Source organism: Populus alba, chromosome 9, assembly GCF_005239225.2.
Source record: "Populus alba chromosome 9, ASM523922v2, whole genome shotgun sequence".
NCBI classification, from domain to species: Eukaryota; Viridiplantae; Streptophyta; class Magnoliopsida; order Malpighiales; family Salicaceae; genus Populus; species Populus alba.
The window spans coordinates 7,168,345-7,189,344 of NC_133292.1; the positions used below are offsets into that span (position 1 = coordinate 7,168,345).

Here is a 21,000-nt window from a genome sequence, read left to right on the forward strand (position 1 = left end):
CAGTGCCCCAACAAGCGATACAGCTTCACTCCATAGCATATCCAAAATAACATATTTTTCTTCTAGATTTTAGGATCCAGCTTGCTGACCTCCTTGCTAGTAATTAGCAAATCACGAGTACACAGGACTTCCAAGATATAGTGCAAATACGACATAATCAGACTGGTTCCAATCCCACATCTCCATCGTGTCTATCAATTCAATTGCAGTAGGATCGGAGTATCATTTAATTAATAAAGCCTCCGGTACTTTGAGCCCTGCATTCCTGCCCAGAATTGACTTTCTAGACTGGCAAGCCTTCAACATTGCCTCTTGTCTCTTTCCAATATGAGTTCTAGTTCATACCGCTCTGCCACTCGTCGCCCATTTTCTGTTGTGAGTATGCCGTTGTGAACTGGCCTTTTGATACCTTCATTGTTGACAGGAACTTATCAAAAATTCATCACTGAGTGATATTGCTCCTCCATTTTCAATCCTCAAACACACTTGATCTTATATTTCAGATTCCAAGTTCTAACCCCGCGCTTGAATGTTTTTTAAAAACTGCGAACACATCTGTCTTCCTTCTAATTCGGATACACCCAACATCTCCTGGAGAAGTCATCTAATGAATGAGATACAAAGTATCTTGCTCCTCCCAAGGGATACAACCGTGCTTGCCAAACATCCAGAGTGGAATCAGGTCTAAGATGCATTTGCTCTTAGTTGTTGACTGCCAAACTCAACCTATGTTGTTTGCTTGTAACACAGTGCTCACAAAAGGGTAAAGTAACCTTTGTAAGCCCAGGGAGTAAACTTCTGATCAAAGAGAACCTTTAAAACCTTTCTCTGATATGTGGCCTAGTTTATTGATGCCACATCGTCTTCTCTTCTACAGGACTGGCTGATGCGATTGATGCTTCTGCCTCATGATGTGTTTCTCCCATTAATACAAACATGTTTGCAACTGTCCTTTCTTGGCCTTTAAAAACCACCACCGCTCCTTTGACAATTTTCAATGATTCCCATTGTGTGTTCGAATCTTACAGCCAAGACTATCAAATTGTCCTACGGACAAAAGATTCTTCTATTAAGTCTTCACTGTCGCACTTTCCTGAAATAGTACGAATTAAGCCATCATAGGTCTTCAATTTGATGGTGCCAAATGCCAGAAATCTCTACAGCATGATTATTGCCCATGAACACTGTGCCTCCAAGAGATAGGTTCATATGTATGGAACCAATCTCGTCTAGGGGTCATATGCCATGTTGCTCCTGAAATCCATTAGCCAGACCTCAGCGGAGCTCTTTCTCTATCTGTAGAGATTGTGCTGCTCACTATATAGAACCTCTCCATCGTTCTGAGGTGCTTGCAACACATCCTTGAGGTTTTGATGACTTCTGCAGTATTCTCTATACCCCTTTTTAAACCAACAGTCCTTTTTGAAGTGCCCTTTTCTGCCACAGTTGTAGCATTTCACCATCTTACTTACTTCTAATTATGATTTGGACTCCCCTGCCTTTGACTCTCCCACTGGAGCCACGTTCCGTTGATTTCTTCCTCTTGATCCAACAATGCCTCAGCTTGGTTTGAACTGTTTCTGTCTCCTTTGCTTTTTTTTTGCGCCTATTTTCTTCTTCCAAGATAGCGGGCTGCAACATCATCGAAGACTAAATAGTCTGAGAGGATATTATTGGTCAAGTTGATAATGAGCTGATCATCGAATCAGGAAGACTTTGAAGTAGAAGCTCTGCACGTTCATTTTCCTCTATTTGTTGACCCAACGTAGTGAGTTGTGAAAAATATAGGTTCTTTTGTGTTGATGTGGTCAGTCACTGACGTGGTTTCTGCCATTCGAAGGGTAATAAAGTCTCCGCTTTAAGAAAATCTTAGTGTGCAAAGACTTGGACTCGTATAACTTGTTAGAGTCTCCCATATCTCCTTAGCTGTTTCTTCTCCCGCCACACTTGATAATACTTCATCAGCTAGTGCTAAATGTATGTTAGCAATAGCATTGTCATCCATCTCATTCCATTTTGCATTATCAGTGATCTCCGCGGGCCGATCCCAATTGCTGCCAAGCAATTGTCTTTCCTCAAGATTGCCTTGATTCTCATTTTCCACAGTGAGAAATTGCTCCCCTTGAACCTCTCAATCTCGTACTTTGCTGCCATTTTATTCACCGTGATCTATTCAGCTATCACCGTTTCACAGATCTGTAACGTATATAGAAATAGTATCGTGTGAAAAATACTTCACTAAGTAAGTTCCCAGGAAAGATTGGAGGGGTCACAAACGGTCCCGCTTAAAACCCAATCTCCTTAGACAGAACTTCCTAGACTGTATTTAATCACCGCACTGACTTTCTATATACGCCAACAGTAGCATAAGTGAACAGTACCGTATGGATGAATAGTACCGTAGACGTGAATAATAACCATATACACGAATAACTTTTGTGTGTTAACAACACCAACCAGGAAGGCTCTGATACCACTGTTAGGATACTGGCATGCAAACCCAACAAGACAAAAGCCAAAGGATAAGATAAATGAGAAATGAGACACACAAGAATTAACGTGGTTCACCCAATTAGGCTACGTCCACGGGCAAGTATAGAAGGATTTTACTAGTAATGTGGGAATTACAACCTCTCTCAGATAATAGGAGAACAACTAAGAATCTCTCTATTACTAGGAGAAAACACCTCACTTACTCTCTCACAAATACCTCACAATTTAGTGGGTTTCCCTCTTCACTCTCTCTTCTTTCTCTCTTCACTATCTCTTATTTCTCTCTTCACTTGGCATGTATAATGCTTGGATGCTTGCCTATTTATAGGCAAGCATCCTTGAAGGAGCAAGTGGCCAAGTTGGTCAAGTGGGCAAGGTGGGCACCTCCACCTATCTTCACAATTACTTCATACTTGAGTTTCTAACTTTTTTTCTTCCCTTTTAATTGCCTCTGCTAACGTAGGTTTTTGTTCTATTCTACGGAAAATAAACAGTAACTCAAAGTATATTGTTATAATAAGAAGGTGTTTGTCACAACTTTATACTTTTTTTTTTAGGTGTCTTTTAAAAATGTTTTTGATTTGAAAAAATATTAATAAAAAAATCTTAAAAAAATATTTTAATATATTTTTAAACTTTAAAAAAAAAAAAAATCCAAGTGAGCTTAAACACCCCTAAGGATCCGAAGCCTTTTTCTGTGAAGAAAACTCTGCTCGCAAGGATACAAATTAGAGGTCCAATTGGAGTCTATGATGTCTATCAGAGAAGAGAATATTTCCATGTGTAGAATGCTTAAAAATAACACAACGAAAATGGCCATGTCGTTACCATCCACATCCATGTCAATTCAATACAGGAACGAACATTCTTTCTTACAAAACAGGGGGTCAATAATTAGGAAGAGAGCTGGTAATAACAGAAGGCCTGCGTAATAAAATAATCTTTCTATATTCAAGCTCACTGGATATAATATTTTGTCCTGTTTACATGAATATGGACAAATGCATCTCAAATCCATGGGCTCATAGATGAAAAGCCGAATTATGGAGTTTTAATACCGGATATAAGAGTAGTTGTCTGCCGGATATTCTGTTACGTCGGCAGGGCCACTCTCCGGAAAAGTATTCGAGATATAAGCATTTGCTTCTTTTTCAAAAAAACAAAAAAACATTTCATGGGGTGAGAGAGGCTCGAACTCTCGACCTCAGGATAACTCTTTTAGCTATGAGACCTACGCGCTAGCCAACTGCGCCACCACCCCATCCTGTGACGTTTGTCTTTTACAAGTTAAAATAAATTGTTTTCTGTCAGCCTATCAAATCCATTATATTCCAACGGAAAAATAAAAATGAGTACTGCTACTTTATTACATTTGGATGCTTCTTGTCTTCCCTCCACTCAATGCACACATGCATGAATAGGAATTTCGGCTGGAGCAATGCCAGGTGGTTTTCTCAAAAAAAATATTTCCATTTAAGATTTCTATAATTTCCTTGTATTTATTTTTTTCATTCAAAGCGGGTCCATAAAATAATTATGTTATAAATTATTTACCAAACATCATAAAATTTGTTGATTTTGCCTATTAATTCTCACCTAATTCTCACCCGCGTGAATTTAAATCCTTGAAAATTATCTCTAGCATTACTTTGTATGTGACTGCACGGGTTCAAAAAAGATAAGGAAGAAAAGATGTAGCAGAAGTTTCAACTAAGCTTGTGGGCTTAGTTTGACTCTTTTTTAGTTCAGTTTCATCACAATCAAAACTTAGTCTATTAATCTGACCAGGTAAAACCTGGCTCAAGTGAGCCCATCTTGGATTCAATTGGATCATGGTCAGATCTAACTCGACATAAAATTTGGTTTGATCCGATCAAACAAAATTACCCAACTGAACCCATGTTTGGATCGATTGGATTTCTTCTGGACTTAGTTTAATCAAATAACTAAGTCTATTCCTTCTATTTTTTTCCTTATTTTTTCCTCTCCTAGTTTATTATTATTTATGTTGACTGCCCGTATGTCGAGAAGAACATGATGTTGTACATACCAGACCTTCATCTATGTTTCACTTGCGTCACTCGGCTATTACAACATAAAGCACACGTATGATGAGATACCCATGATACTTTTTTATAAGGTAAGCTATATAAACAAGAGAAAACAAACAAGAAAGCGGATGAATTTTATCATTCAGAACTACATATATGCAATTATTCTCTTTAAATGTTTATGATACAAGAAAAAAAAAAAAAAAACACCCTTCAAACACTCCACTATCTTGGCTACTAGAGGATTATTTCGCAGGTGACACTCGTATCTGTACCCCAATATCATGTGCAAAGAGAGCCCAAGTACAAGCAAAGTTTTCCCAAGCTTCACTGGAATGCATCTATATATATATATATATATATAAAGTTCCAATACAAGTTAAAAAATTATAGCACTGTTTGTAATTTTAAAATATAAATTTTAGTCCCAAACAATGAGCATTCATTTTATTGTTAATTTAAAAAGGTTTTAAATCTAGGCAACATGATTAAAATCTTCATTCAAACACGAGAGAATCTCAATCCAGTTTTTTAATGCTCTGGTGAAATTGCAACTCTCTTTGCAGAGTTTGAGCGTAAGTGGGCTAGGCCTCTACAGTGTTTTGTTTGTCAGTTCATGCTTATGCACTAATCTCCAATAATAATAGCTAGCCGAGATTGGATGGGTCGTTTTAACTCAATTTAACTAAAGCTAAATAAAATTATCGGCAATAGGCCCAAGCGAAATTCAACCAATAAGACGACAGGTCTCCTGAAGGCCATTTTCGACAAGGAAAAGAAAATATATATTCTGAGATTTCTTATAGAGACGAGGTGATATGTCAACATATGTCCATGATAATAAAGGAACAGAGCAAGCCACCATTTCCCAGCATGTGATGAGATGTTTATATAGTCAAAGAAGCATGGCGCTGTGTTGATCATATGCCGATGAGCTGGTTTTCACTGCCAGGATATCTGTCAAGGATCGAGCTCCAATCTAATCATCCATGGACATTCACGCTCTCCCCATTTAACTATTCTCTCTTCCACCAACAGTCAGAACAAGTACCACGCTGAATGCGAGAATTTGTCCAGATAAATTCTAGATACGTCGCCGTACTTGTCCTCTTTTGGGGACGTCAACAAGATCTAGGATCCTGAACCAGCCCTTTCGCCAGCTTCGATGCAGCACTATCACATCTCCAAATGGGAACCTAAAAAAAAAAAAAAATTATTTTTCGATGATTATTTTACGCGTTACAAGAAGAACAAAAATAAATAAAATGTTAAGAAAATTATTTTTTATAAAATATTACTCAACTCATAATTTTTTTAATTTATATTTTGTTTGTTTCTTTTAAAATTATTCCATGACCGAAAAATTTGTGTCTTATATTTAATGAGTTCATCCGAGTTAATTCAAGTTATTTTTTTTAAATTTTATTTTTTAATATTAAATTAATTAAAAATTATTCGGATTATTTTTAAATCTACCAAGTAAACCAGGTCATATTAAATTATTAAAATAATTATGTATCAAATATATTAAAATATACTTTGCTTTTCTAGAAATCATACAGTAAATTTATTTCTTATATAAATACCATTTCTCATACATAATGGAGAAGGAATCACAAATAATCCAGGATATTGCGACGTATAGAAGAAGAAGAAGAAGCATCCACACTGCTCACGGTTATTTCTATATGTTATGTTATGTGAAGCACAGCTGTTTGAGGCACTCACTTTCTTCTCTGCCACAATGTGAAACTTTTCAGAATCCACCCACACCCACTACGCTTTTAGCTTTTGGTAAGCAGCCTATCCATCACGCCTCGTCTCCACAAACAGCAATATTTTCAATGGCCCCTTAGACTTATCACCAAGGAATTGGTCGTCCTGGCAAGGGAAGGTGTTTACAGGTGAAAGATGATGCAAATTAAGACCATGGATGCTAATATTATTTTTTTTAGAAATGCATTGAATTTTTTTTTTAATTATTTTTAATATCATCACATTAAAATAATTTAAAATAAAAAAATAATTTTAAAACACAAAATAAAATAGAATTCAGAATGTGGCTGGTGAAAATATGAATTGATTTTTATTGTTCCATTTCCTTTACTGGCACTCTAATTTACTCGTATCACTTCATAGCAAGTTTAGACAGTAAATAAGTGTCACATTGATGTGATTGGTACAAACATTTCTTACAAGTTACAGCAAATATTAAAGACAAGAGGCAAGCAGCAAAATGTCCAATCAGCTCCCTACTAGCTAACCTCTCCATAGAGAGGCCAATTGACTTGCGTTTTAACGAGGCCCAGACGAAACAGAAAGGGAAAAAGACTCTCAATCTCTAATTAATTATTATTACAGTATTGCCCTAGAATAAGAATAAGAAGAAGAGAAAAGTATGCTGTCTATATCAACGAACGAGGACCTTTCACCTATAATTAGGCTAAATCATTCCATCTCCTAACCTACGCCTCTAATCAGTCATCACCCTAAACCCTCCATTAAAAGACCAAAGCCAAATACAGCACAAAATTTTTATTTACCCTTCTCAACAACCTTAACCCACCGCCTAACTCTATCTCTCCCCTTCTTTCCTCCTCTCGCTCTCTGTCTCTCTTTAAACCCTCATCACCTGCTTTTGCAGCTCTTCCTTCTGTCCCAAAAAACACCTTCTCTTTAACCAAAGCCTAAGAAACCAAAAAAAAAAATAATTAAAAAAACCCCCGAAACTAAACAAAAACAAGAAAACCCATTTTATTTGTTTCTATTTTTCTCAAATCTACCAGGACCCAAAAAGAATAGAGTAAATTTCAGATCTCCACCGCTCGATGTGGCGGCCGCGTGCTAAATCGACAGTTAAGATTCGCGACACCCCGTCTTCTCCTTTCTCTTTCTCCACTTTCAAAGATATCCAAAATCTTTGCATAGAGGATCATCCCTCCAGTCCCATAAAAAAATCCTCCTCCATTTTCCACCGGGTCCGGCTCGCCACCACCTTCCTCCGCTCCCTCTCATTGTCCTTATCCGAGCCAGAACACAATGCCACTCCAGGTCATAACAAAACGACAACACCACCGCTTCAAGAACAACCTCTTATCACAATCCCGGGTGCCGACAAACGAATTGTCGTCTACTACACAAGCCTACGTGTGGTTCGTTCAACATTTGAAGACTGCAAGACCGTGCAATCTATCCTACGTGGATTCCGCGTTTTAATCGACGAACGAGATCTCTCAATGGACTCAAGTTTGTTAAACGAGTTAAATCAGATCTTTTCCGGCGGTGGTAACTGTAGTCGGAAGCTGACATTGCCACGTGTCTTTATCGGAGGGAGATACATGGGTGGAGCCGAAGAAATCAGGCAGTTAAACGAATCAGGTGAGCTCAAGAAATTTATAGAAGGATTGCCTGTGGTGGATTCTGGTGTTTGTGACGTGTGTGGTGGTTATAGGTTTATTTTATGTGGTCAATGTAGTGGGAGTCATAAGTTGTATATAGAGAAAGCTGGGTTTAAATCCTGTACGGCTTGTAATGAGAATGGTTTGATCAGGTGCCCTTCTTGTGCTGTCTAATTTTCATTTTCTTTTATTTTTTTTCAAATTAGAAGGTTTGTCGTTATTTTTCTTGGGCTAATCTTAGTTTATAGGGTTTTTGTTTTCGGTTTTTGGTATTATGAGATAAGTTTTTTGTTATCTTGTAATGTAATAACCTTAAAATCGAAGTTAGGAAGCTAAGGTTATATTATCATTATAAATGAAGACTACTTCGTTCTTTCTTTGTTTTGAAATTATGGTTCATGTGTATGGCAATTTTAGTTATAGGAATGATACGTATGTCATCAACTATTTTACAGTTTGGAGGTCTTTTTTCACATTTTGGAGCCCTGGAGGTGAGAGTTTTACTGCTGGAAGTGCAGTGACTGCAATCATGTGTTAATGTCAAGGAGACTTGTTGATTTTAGGAAGGGGATATGATGACTGATGGGGGTGGTTATGTCTTGTCTGTTTCTTTTGGGTTTGAGCCATGTCTGATGCTGACTCTTTTTCTTTTTTTCTTTTTCCTTGGAGATTAGGAATTTCACTTTCTTTTGGAATCTGATCAATTGTCTCGTGTATTTTGTCCTCGTTTTGGTTCACAGCAATGGGTCCTCTGCTTTTTTATAATTAGTGGGAGTTAGAAAAGTATAGCTGGATGAACAAAATTCATCTTTTAATTGACTGTTCAGTGAATATTTATACAGATAAGGTTTTGAGTTTGAAAAAGAAATAGAGACTATCTTATCTCCTAAATAACTAACACGCCCCTCCTCTCTAGCTTAGGGTGTCTTCTTGTCACTCGAAGCTTGCTTCTTACATCAAGAAATGTGGTTAGGTGCTTTGTGAAGATACCTGTCAACTGATCTTTGCTGGACAGAAACTAAACTTTTAGCTTTCTTTGGGCAACCTATTCTCTTATCGAATGGAAATCGATTTCGATATGATTTGTTGTAGCTTTTGAATATGTGTTCAATAAGCTGTTAGAGATGTATAGGATCCTGTTGATCAGTGCCAGGGATCCTACACACCTCTAACATGAATGATATTATTGCAATGTGAAATAATTTGGTGTGACATTGATCGTTTTGATCTGGGATGCCTGCATTATTATTAGATGATGTAGCTCAGCATGTTCATATGTTGCTTCATTTTATGTTTGGTTTTTAGTATCAGGGTAATCGGGAGGTGGCTTTTTAACTGAGATGAAGTATCTTCCTGAAGCCATTCACATCTAAATTTGTGTGTATGGAAATTTCTTTTTCACAGCCTTTTAAAATTCAGGATGCAAATTCTGAATAGGAGTGTAGGGTGAAGAACAAATTCACTTGTAACTCAAGCTTTCAGGACGCGTCATTTTATACCAGCACGTCAAATTAACTCGAAACAAATTTGGTATAGCCTTGGACAGAAGCAATATAGGCTGTCAAAAACTAGAATTCCTTGTTTCTGATCTAAATAAGCAACCAAGGAAATTACAGATTACAAGTAGCCAACTAGGCAGGAAACTGAACTAATTTCCTTCAAGAGGAACTCTTACCAATGTCCCCATCCACCAACCGATTTCATACCCATAAGATGTAGTTTCGCTGCTAAAACTGGCACTGGTATGAGAAATTAAGAATAATTCTTCTTCTTCAGCATGTCTAATCCACCATCTCCACATGCGATAGAGACTTGTCGCATTGAAGAACTTGCATATCTCATTAATTATTTAATTTATCCAAAGCGTGACTCTTACCATTCTTGATTCTCCTTACTTAAATTTAGTGGCGTGAGCTGGTCTAGAATGGTTATGGGTTGGGAGAAGGGGTTTAGTTGAAGAGGTGAGAGTTTGTCTGGAATGATTCTAGGTCTTGGAGAGACTAGTAGCTTTTATTGATGGAGAAATCACAAGAAATTCACTAATAGAGTAACAAAGAATGTTTCTTTGTTTCGTTTTACTTCTGTTCTGATAAGGCTGCATGTCGAGGTCTTTTTTGAAGTTGCGGTATCCCTACATGTATAGTTGAGACGTGAGCCCAACTAACATAAGAGTCTGGTCTAAAAACACCGAAACTGGGTTGAGCCGCATCAAGTAAATAAGTTGACTGGCTTCATGATCGAGGCTCCTAGGAGGCTTGGATTCTTCGGCACACCGACAACGCAAGTTCACTGTGACTCTTATGCTTAAATTAGCCAAGTATTTGTTAGCATCGAAATTGTAAAGAATGTCAGACTATGTTACTTTTATCAACGAGGGTGTATTCCTTTTTTTTTTTCTTTTTTTTATGATTCTCTCTTTTCAGGAAAATCCCATCACCCTCAAAATTCTCATCCATTTGTGCCCCCCACCCCCTTCTGTCATGCCTCCCCTTTTTATGGAGGGAAGGGCTCAAGTGAAAAAGGGTTCCTCCCTCTCTCAGGATCAAGTTCATCATAATTGGTCCGGCTATTCCAGGTCTTTCTGTCAGTATATGCAGGCAGATTACAGAAGTTGACAGCCATGCATTGGGGCAAAATCCCTTTCAAGTTGGATGGCTTGAGAGGCCTGGGTAAGGAGGTCCCAAGCCTATAGGGCAGGGCCTCTTGGCTCGTAATTTTGAATGGTCCGAGTTGGGATTTGAGACCCATAGTCCACATATTGTTGTGTGTAAATTGGGGGCCTGTAAGGTCCAGCCCCGTCAAGCAGCGCTAGTGATGTTTTTGCTGATTTTCTCTAATGATTTGCGAGAAAATCAACAGTCCACATATTGTTGCTGATTTTCTCTAATCCACTGTAGGAATTCAATGGAATCACGCAAGTTCCCAGTTTTCCGAATTCGAGGAAGATGTGCGTGCTCTGTTGATTTTCTCTATTCAAGGTTCTGAAAATATCAGGACTCCTACTTCTGAGCCTAACTATTTACTCCCAAGAAGCCAACAAACAAAGAAACAAAGTGATGCTCGCATGACAAATCGAGCAGAGGCGAACTGTCTTCGCATGAATGAAACGACGATCGTTTATGATCAGGAATTCCTGGAGAAGGGGTACGATATGCAGCGGCACCTCCACTGCCTCGCCACTGCAACTCATGAAACTCGGGCGGGCTATTTAAGTCATTTCAATTTACCTCTTTGAAAGTACACTAAGAACAAGAACACCCATTAGTCTTCTCTCCAAACCACCCCCCTCTAAATTCTTCAAAACGAAGAAAAAGAATCCGAATATCCACACTAATTAAAAACAAAAGATTTAACAGACCAAGTTTGCTGTTTAATTTCCATGCAGGTGAAAGTAATCTTTTCCGGTTTTCCCTTGACATGTACTGTTTGTTTGGACTTTTTGCTCAATGAAAATGGTATATCAGATGAAATATTAGCTTGGGAAGGACTAACGGTTTTGTCTGTCAGCCATAACCAGAGAGTATCCAGTCAATTATGATTCTGGTCCATTTATCATTTGATGCAAGTTTGTGGCTACTTGTCTCTCGCTGACTGTAACAAGGAGGAAGTCCATAGCTGGACCTTTTATGTAATTTTACATATAACATAAGAACAATGAGACCAAATTGAAATATTTACTATTCATACAATTGGCATCACCAGAGGAACAAAATTAGAATACATTCTTGTGCTATAGACATTTATTATTGCTTACTTGGCTAGCTATTATGAGAAATTATGGCACCAATTAACAAAATAAAACATATGCGGGGAGATTTTATTAGGTTCTTGGCTTCTGCATTCATCTAGGCGAACCTCTGATGTTTAAATTAGGTTATTAAATTATATTAGGAGCTTATTTAAAAACTTGTATTCTGTTCGTTTATTTTTATATTTTAAAAGTATTTAAAAAAAATTAATTTTTTTTATTTTTTATTTATTTTAATTTAATATTTTTTTATCTTTGCGTATATATTAATATTAAAAATAATTTTATAGAGTAAAAAAATTATAAATTTAATATTTTTCTAAATAAAAAATATTATAAAACCGCACTCTTTATCATCCCAAGACAAGATCTTAAAGTGTTTAGTAGTAATAAAAGTCAACATCACAACCTATTTCATGCATGGTTTTACAGTACTTTTTAAAAGCTACAAAATGTAGATACAATTGTTATTTATTTTTATTAATTGTTTTAAAATCCTTATTAAAATAAAAAGAAAATTGATTAAAAACATCCATATCTTTTTAAAACTCCACCGGTCCTGCTTCTATTTAATAAATTACCATTCCTTGCAAATTTATTCCATTCTCACTTACGAATTATTTTAATATAGAGACAAATTTTCTTCTCTTTTCGCAAAAAACAAAAAATATATATTTAATCATACACACGCATCCGTAATTAAACAAATATTTGAAGTATGAAAAAAGAGATGAAATATTTTCATACTGATTTCATACCAACTAATATATTTCTAGATGTTATTGATGTCTTTTCTCAGAGACTTATAGATAAAAGTGATATTTATCGAACACATGAGAAACATGAACTAGGAATGAAGGTTCTTCGTGACGGATTTTTTTTTTTTAATGAAAAATGTTAATTAAGTATGTAACACTTATTATTTCAATTTGACTATGCAATGTATTGAATTAATGATATGCTATCAATTTTTATTTTTTTTAAGATTTATGTCGAGAAATTTTGAGTTCATATTTACTTTTAATTTTGAATTGTTGTGTATATATATATTGACATATAAAATTCACAAATATATCTTCTTTTCATGCGTCCATTTTCGGTAATTTTGATAATAAAAGCTCTTTTCACAATTATTTTTAACAATATAAAAAAATATTTTCCATTAAAAAGCACTTATCATAAATATTACCAAACACCTTTTCAAAATAATTAATGCCAATTTTACAAACTATAATAAAAAATCACAGCTACAATTAAAGCCACAGTTTGAGATGCAATGTAGCAAGACAACCCCTCCACAATTTGTGGCCTCCTTTTCAATTTCTATTGCTCAACATAAAATTAAATAACAAGTCCATTCCAATAGCATTTCTTTAAAAATTAAATTTTGTTTAGAATTATTTTTTTTATAAAAAAATTTTAAAATATAAAAACAAAATTATTTTAATATATTTTTTAAAAAATACTTTAATAAACAACACTCCACCACTCACCGACACCTGAAATAAAAACAGAAACATGCCATCGTAAAATGGTAATTCAAAAATCCACTGAATACTTGATTCACAGTCTGGTTTCATCGTAACCCCGAAAAGCAAATACATCAACAAAAACGGACATTCTCATTAAAAAGTACACTTCCAATTTCATATATGGAATTTTGAAACTATTTTCTAAACGTTCATCTTGTGTGCACATAACACTGGAACGAGAGATACCTGTGTACACACTTGTCATCATTTAGGGAAACCTAACGGAAGTAAATGGACACTGTAGGGATGTCAACATCATTGCCCTCATCATCATCGCATGCCACGACAACATCGAAGTGGCGGCGATAGGCAGGCAATTCAACTTTGGCCACTTCCCTCACCAGATCAACCACCTTCCTGTCCATTCGCTCCCTATGCCGAGGGAACATGCTATTGTAGAGCAGGCAGCTACCAAATGAAATGCTGTAAGCACTCAACCCCTTGTCTGTAAACCATTGCAGAAGTTCCCTTAAGGTAGGATTGTTTTTCAGGGTCCACCTGTCCCAGACAGTCCAGCTCAGGTCTCGATGCTTGATAACCTTGGGGGGGACAGGCTCGGCCATGGAGAATAAAGGCAGTGCGAGGTTGGCAAATGTATTGCGGTAGTCCTCCACCTTGTGTGCTCCATCCAGAACCTTGTACAGCTCCAGGCACACAAGACCAGTGGCCATAGCTGTGGAGGTTGCGATAGCAGGGATGATCCTTCCAGCAATAAACTTGGCTTTCAGCTTGTCAACCTCAGGAATACTGTAGTTTCTGGCTCTCATGTTGGCAAGCCCAGCTATCAAATCCATATGGTAGTTTGTATCATCATCCTGCACATGTACAGAAATACAAGTTACTAAAGAGGTAAGATGGGTTCAAACATGGATGGCATCAAGGATATAAAATAGATAACAGCATGAATGCCCCATATTTGGCTGACATGCAAGTTACACTCCAAGTCTCACCACCTAAATAAGGAACAAAATTGACAAGACTCTGAAAGGTTTATATACAAGCTTCAAGATCTTCAGCGATAATGACAGGGCGAGTATACATTATCAATCTAGATCTAATCCAACGATTGGGTGGCCCATAGAAATGTGTGATAAAAATATTACTAAGAGGAAGTTGCCGAAAGAGAACCTTCTCAAACTGAAGTGGCTTCATCCTGAACCCTGCAGGTAGGTTCTCCCTGGACAGCTCTAATTTCCTTATTAGTTCATTGATTATTGCTGCATCATCCACAGATGCATTAGACAAATTAGTAGCCTTCTCATCTGTCTCAATCTTCACACCTTCCCTTGGCTGAAAGTCTGGCACAATCACCTTGTCGACAGCTTCAGCTACCATCTTAGGATTCCTGATCCAGTCAGGAACTGGGATCCCAAAAGTTTCTGCTCGTAGTACTGATGCTGCCATTACAAAATGAAGGTGGCTAAGATCCGTAGTTGAGAACTGGAGTGGTTGAGGGAATCGCTTTGGGCTGGACCAAAATGGAACCCCGGTACTAGTTGATGCATCTTCAGGAAATGTGTAAATCAACTGCTTCACACGGTCAGAGAAGTAATCTTCAAACCTGAATTCAAAATATGTATACAGTCAGATATTGGAAAGGACAAGCCCCTTACAAGATAATAAGGAATCTCATCAGAGGAAGTACTTTAAACGTGCCCATGAAATGCAATCCTGTAATGTCTCGCATTTTTCCTTCTCAAGGCACTCAAGAACATGTTCCAAGATATCCCTTGACTGGGCATCACCAGCTTTTATCATAGCATTAGTATATTCAACTGGATTTGATAGATAGGCATTCACTTCCGCAGGAGTTTTCTCCAACAAACCCTCAAACTCTGATCGAGCCCATGTCAAGCAATGGTCAATGTTGTGTGGGAAGGAGTGCACGGTGCACATCGGAGCTTGTTTCTCAGGTGGGTCCCTAGAAGCACCGTAGTTTTCAGTTAGGTGAGGAATGACCATCTGAGTGTTGCATTTGGCACCTAAGGTTCCAGACTCGAGAAGAGGCTTTTGGAAGTACAAGCACCTCTGATCAACATAAAGTCTTGCATTAACATTGTCTAAAGCATTAATAGTAACAGTTAAGTTTTCCCAGAAGGTATCATCAAACACATTTTCTGTTTCAGCGCCAACACGATTTTGCAGCGCTTCAATCTTGAGATGAGGATTTATTAATGCAGCAGCTGAAGCAGCGACTGTGGATTTGGCCTGTCCAATATTCCAGTCACGGAAGAGAAACTGCCTGCTCAAATTACTCTTCTCTATTACATCATCATCAGTTAATGTCAGCTTTCCTTGTTCACCACATGAAACACCCATCAGTGCTAAGTTCTTTAAGAATTCACAGCCTAGGGCACCAGATCCTACTACAAACAAATTGGCACCCTCCAGTTTCTTCTGAAGATTGGATCCAAAAACAGATATTTGAGCATCATGACGGCTGTTTAATGGCATGAATTCACTGGGATCCAAATTAGCTGTGGGAAGTGATTCCACGGAATCAAAATAAAAGAACTGTGACAGCAGGAAAAGCAGGATTAGCTTACACAACAAGAAACCTAATTGCATTGATAACAGTACACTGAAGGACCCAGTTGTATGCTACAAACGGGATTAAATGAGTGGAACAGAGCTGCCTTATTGAACCAGGAGGTGATATTAATAGATTATTCTGATTAATTGATGAAACTCAGCAGTAAAAGGCTCTTATGAACAGCTAAAATTTCAGGCCTAAAAATCTAAGTGCATGAGTGGATGCTTATGCACAAATGAGAACCCATTGTGTGTTTATGTCCAGACAATTATGGTTAAAAAAAGCTCTTGAAAGAGAGGGAGACAGAGGCTCCAAAAGGCTTTAGAGGTCCACCGATACTCAACAAATTCTAGAACTGGTACCCACCTGAAACAGGGGATGAAACTTTCCAGAACATGCTTTGACAACCTCTTGTCCCACAATACCACCAAACATAGCAGCCATAGGATTCAGTACAGCCCTGGCACCAAAGGCAAAATGTCGCAGAAGTTTTGGATTGATGTCTTCAACTCTACCATCTCCAGAGTTTTCATTGATGAGACTGGCAAGAGACACAAGCTTCTGAGCATCCTCTTCTGAACCAGCAACAGGGAAGCGACCCATCTCAGACACAAACTTGTCCAGAGCTTGAAATGCCAAGTGTAGGAGAGGTGGGCGGTCAAACTTTGAGAAATCACTCAAAAGAAAATCACCAGGATCTTTAATCGCTTCCCTCAAAGTCTTAAAGTTCAACACCTTCGGCTCTTTTACCTGTGTGACGATGCCACCTTTCTCATAGATACCAAAGTCAGAGGTGTCCTCCTCAAGAAAAAATGAATATGCTCTGGCGTTTTTAATCTTTCTAGGTTTTCCATCATTTAGTTCTGTCATTCCCTTAACTTCAGAGAAAGCAACAAGATCCCCATCTTGAAACTCAAGCCTTTCATCATCAACGCATGACACTAATGCAGGGTTGTCATTGCTGATGGATGCAATTATGCCCGTGTGTGGTTCCTCTCCATCAACATCAAACACAGTGAATTCAGGTCCAAAGTCACAAAAAATGGAACCAAAAAGGCCTCTTACTTCAGCCTTGATGAAAGAAATAGGAGGCTTGTGATCATGGCAATAGTCATTGAACTCGATGGCTTTCTCAAAAGTGACATCAGTAAACACAACAGCCTGCATCACCAGGAGAAAAGAGGTGGATATAATAAAATATATATAATGATAAGGTAACGTGTTCATGAACACAAGTGAGAGAAACAGCAATGAAATGCTCAACACACTAAAAAGCTAGCATTTGTTTCCATGATAATTTCCTTCCATATGATACAGCAATTCAGACTCATTTCGCAAAAAAAAAAATGAAAACAATGAAATCACAATCTCTTGTTTAACTGTTTTTCAGATAAAACTAGAGTTCACAGTAGAAAATGCTGGAAGCAACATGATCCTAACAAAAACAAACATAAGCGATTCCTTGATTGTGTAGCTTTTTCCCATCCTCTGCTCCATGCTTTCATGTAACTTTCTCCCAGAAATTTCATGCAATTTTAGAAGATAGAATGTGGGTTCTCAATCTAAAGTAAAGGAAGAAAAGTGCACTACACTTAGCAAAACATTCAAGGATACAAAACCTGTTGAAATTTCATTAAATTGAAAATGTAATCATTTGATGGCCTTTCTAGCAATGTTGCAAGATAACACTGGGGGGGACACAGAAAATGGCTACTCCCGTATCCTTCTATTCACTCTTTGTATTCTTCTTAAATTATTCAGCTTTGGTGTTTCATCTAGATAAAGAATGTTACTGAAGAATCAATTGCCTAGCCATTGTCTCTTTATTTTCTCCACTTTTCTCTTCAGCCACTAGTGCTCAGCATTTTAAGACTCTTATTGGACCTTTACATGAGATTTTCAGCAGTAATACAATTTACAAGTCAGCCCACCGTACAGCTCACAAGGAAAATGAAATGAAGCTTAGGATGTAGTAGCATATCACAGTTTCTGCCGATGTTTAACATGACCCTGTAAAAGATCCATATGAGATTCTATAGTAACTTTTGCATTTGCTTTGCTTTTCATAGAAAAAGCTTGTAATCATGATAAGGTATACCTACCACACAAATAGGAGTGTAATCAAGAATATCCAGCTCAAGATGTTATAATTCACTTGTTGCAAATGAATCCTTCAAATAAACTAATCAAGAGAAATCCACCAAGGAAGTACCTGGAACTTAGAAAGATGCTCTTTTGTCAATTCTGTAGTTAAAGTAGAAATGACCACTGCATTGTTGAGTTCCTGCAACTTCTGAACAGAAGCAAGGGCTCTATTAGTGCCAACATCTTTTTCTGAGAAAACAAAGTTGCTGGATAAATCCCACAGCTCCACTACCCCTTCATCATGCAATGTTACGGACTTGACACCAGCAAGAACAAGGTTTTTAGCTGCAGCAAGTAAAACAAAACACACGCATTAGAAAGAGAAACATTTCCAAAAACTTGACACCAACAGCAACAAGATTTAAAGAAAATTTAAAACATTACATTATTTAAACACATGCAAGAATGTTCAAAAAAAGCTGCAGCCAAAAGAAATCCAACTACAACAAACTGCCAAAAAGAAGATTAATAAGCAGGCTTCCATTCAACTGATGTAGTTCGAATTGAACAGGGAGAAATTGAGAGAACTGAAGAAACAAAAAAGAAGAAGAAGAAAAGACAGATAGCTTGCGGATAGCCCTCTCTTTCATAAGCACAAATTCAGCATTCCATTTCCAACGTTTCTTCAACAGAAAATAAAACAATAAATCCATAAACAGCAACAAAAATACCAAATTAGCCTAGAAGCTGCCTGACTCATGATCTTAAAGAGCTCGCTAATTTAACCAACACAAATCAAGCTTAGAAGCAAATATCTCGCCACAGTAACTGAAATCTGATCACCTTTAACTACAGAGAATTAAAAGTTCAAAATTTGATCATCATTTGCTCCCAAAACATTCACCATCAACAACAACAAAATAATCCACAACAAGATCCAGAAAATCACCGAAAAAAATGAAACCAGAAATTAAAAAATAACAGGATTACGAAAAATTACAAGAAACTGAAAAATAATTAAAGAACCATACCAATCTCAACACCAAGTCCTTGCATCCCAGAAACGAGAACATTAGAAGCAAAGAGCCTCCGCATCGTCTCCCTGCCGTAAACAGCAAGCTGCCGGCTATGAAGATCCTCATCAATCTCCGATGGATTTGAATCACCAAGCGCCATACTCACCTTCTCTTCAGCACCACCACTCTCTCTACTAATATCACTACAATTACCAATAACGCTACTAGTTTTCTTATTACTATTGGCGGCGGTCGATTCCAAATAACAATCGACCCGATGCTTCTTAAAGACCGATGACGAATCTTTTGCTATGTTGTTTTCACTTCCTTCTCCTTCTACCAACACAGCTTCAACTGGTAGCCTTTTAGGAAGCATAAAGTACAGTAAACTGCCAAACAAGCCACAAATCATCACAATCGAAATCAAAGATAAGCTGTTGTTAGCGATTATAGTCGCAACAAAGATCGGTACCGAAATCATAAACCCTAATCCTAAACCTAACATCAACATGATTGTAAGATAAAGAAATGGATTAATGGATTCGTGAAGATAGAGAAAGAAACATACCGGTTAGGACTTAATTAAGGAAAGAATGGAATCTAAGAGAGGAAGAATGGAGAGGAATCGAGAGAGAGAGTGATTTGCTTTATGGAGGAAGAATATTGAGTGAAGGGTATTTGTGGATTTGTGTGTTTTAGGGTTTAGGGGCAGGAGGGGTCAAGGGCTGTCCGGCTTTGGCAAGGTCGGGATGCGTGTGGTACTGTCATGATTTTCTCTCTCTATGTTGAAGAGAGAGAGGAAAGGTGTGTTTTGGTGTGAAGAGAGAGGGGAGTAAGATAAGTCAGGCTGAGAGAGAGGTTGGTGTGTTCGTGTTGGGGAATGACTGGTGAGAGGTAAATTATTTGAATCGTGTGATTTGGGGTAGATGGTTAGTTGTTGCCGTTTTATTGGGGTTATCGGGGGTGATGATGTCGTTTTCGTGGTTGTTTTGCTGCATTTCGTTTGCATGGGATAGAAACTCTCGGCCGCGAAATTATGCTTACGGACACTTTTTATTTGAATTAAAGGAATTGCATGTTTTTAAGATGTAATGAATTTCGATATAAATAGTTTAATTAACTTTTCATAGGTGAATTTATTTAATTTTGATGTGCATGAACCGGATTGACGGTGCCGCGAACATGAAATTAAAAAGAAAATAAAATAAAAGATTATTAGTAAAATGCTTAGTTATTCTCTTTAATAGTGATATACTTGAAGCTTTTACAGTTTGTTTATTTAAAAAGAAAAAAAGGAAAAGTGTATTTGTACTCTTTTTCTTTTTCCTACTTCTTACGGCGGTAAGAGAAATCCTAGTTCTAGAGACTATCAAAGCAGTATTTGTTACCCTCTCTCGACGGCGCCGTGTTTGGTATTGTGTTATAAATAGAGTTGGCTAAAATTTTAAAAAAAAAATTATCATTTAAATAAATTAATATAAAAAAAATAATATTTGCTATATTCTCGTTGTAACCCACTACAAGCCCCACTGGTCTTTTTCTGCGTGAAACTTCCAAGTAAGTGAATTTTTATCCCACACCAAACCCACTTCTTTCATTGCAATAAAGAAGATAAACGGTAAGGTGACTTTACAATGACACCCTCGTAGACATAATCTTTGAATAACACTAGCAGCTTTTTTTTATTGGAAAGTGAGGATACTCTCAATATTTTAACTCGTGATATTAAGAAAATGAACTGGCATTTTTAACCATCTGATCAAACGCTAACATACTACTAGCTACAAAATTAACAGCATTCCTTTCATTTTTATAAGATAGCGAAAGCAAATTACTTTGAGTCATAATTATATCTCACTATTTGTTACTAACATTAGATTTTCAGGAGAATAATATCAATAAATTATAGCTCGATACCCGCTCTCCAAATAAAAAATTCAGGTTAGGACCTCTTCTCTATAGGAAAAGAAAGCTTAGGACACAAGTTACATATCTAACATCGTAATGTGAAAGTATTTGAATTCTAATATCTCAGTATCCGCGGCGAGACCTAAAATAAGCACCTTGCAACATGCCCATGTGTCCTGTCTAGGACAAGGAAGTTAACACGACAAATAAGGAAAATTGCTTCTTGAAGTTCGTCT

The 21,000-nt window shown here is 37.2% G+C and overlaps 2 protein-coding genes and 1 non-coding gene across 3 annotated transcripts; 1 reads left to right on the forward strand and 2 right to left on the reverse strand.

Moving 5' to 3' along the window:
• Positions 1 to 3,668: 3,668 nt before the first annotated feature.
• On the reverse strand, positions 3,669 to 3,754 carry TRNAM-CAU (transfer RNA methionine (anticodon CAU)). Its single transcript is given in 2 exon segments — positions 3,669 to 3,704; positions 3,717 to 3,754. It is a non-coding gene; the product is annotated as a tRNA-Met (tRNA).
• A 3,243-nt stretch (positions 3,755 to 6,997) lies between these two features.
• LOC118027569 (uncharacterized protein At5g39865) lies at positions 6,998 to 8,331 on the forward strand. Its single transcript, XM_035030950.2, has one exon. It carries the CDS (start codon positions 7,373 to 7,375, stop codon positions 8,114 to 8,116), a length of 744 nt encoding a protein of 247 aa, XP_034886841.1. The 5' UTR covers positions 6,998 to 7,372; the 3' UTR covers positions 8,117 to 8,331.
• Positions 8,332 to 13,190: 4,859 nt separating this feature from the next.
• LOC118027560 (ubiquitin-activating enzyme E1 1) lies at positions 13,191 to 19,746 on the reverse strand. Its single transcript, XM_035030939.2, has 7 exons — positions 19,425 to 19,746; positions 18,872 to 19,245; positions 17,968 to 18,185; positions 16,122 to 16,916; positions 14,868 to 15,736; positions 14,351 to 14,783; positions 13,191 to 14,037 (listed from the first exon to the last, which is right to left on the reverse strand). Exons 2-7 carry the CDS (start codon positions 19,230 to 19,232, stop codon positions 13,441 to 13,443), a joined length of 3,273 nt encoding a protein of 1,090 aa, XP_034886830.1. The 5' UTR covers positions 19,233 to 19,245; positions 19,425 to 19,746; the 3' UTR covers positions 13,191 to 13,440.
• Between the last annotated feature and the right edge of the window lie 1,254 nt (positions 19,747 to 21,000).

Excerpts from the sequence above, each read along its gene's own strand:
- LOC118027569 (XM_035030950.2), top strand. The coding sequence starts at position 7,373 with ATGTGGCGGCCGCGTGCTAAATCGACAGTTAAGATTCGCGACACCCCG.
- LOC118027560 (XM_035030939.2), bottom strand. The coding sequence starts at position 19,232 with ATGCTTCCTAAAAGGCTACCAGTTGAAGCTGTGTTGGTAGAAGGAGAA. Across the intron at positions 15,737-16,121 it reads AGTTTCATCCCCTGTTTCAG|TTCTTTTATTTTGATTCCGT; the intron begins GTGGGTACCAGT and ends CTGCTGTCACAG. Across the intron at positions 14,038-14,350 it reads AGCCACTTCAGTTTGAGAAG|GATGATGATACAAACTACCA; the intron begins GTTCTCTTTCGG and ends GTACATGTGCAG.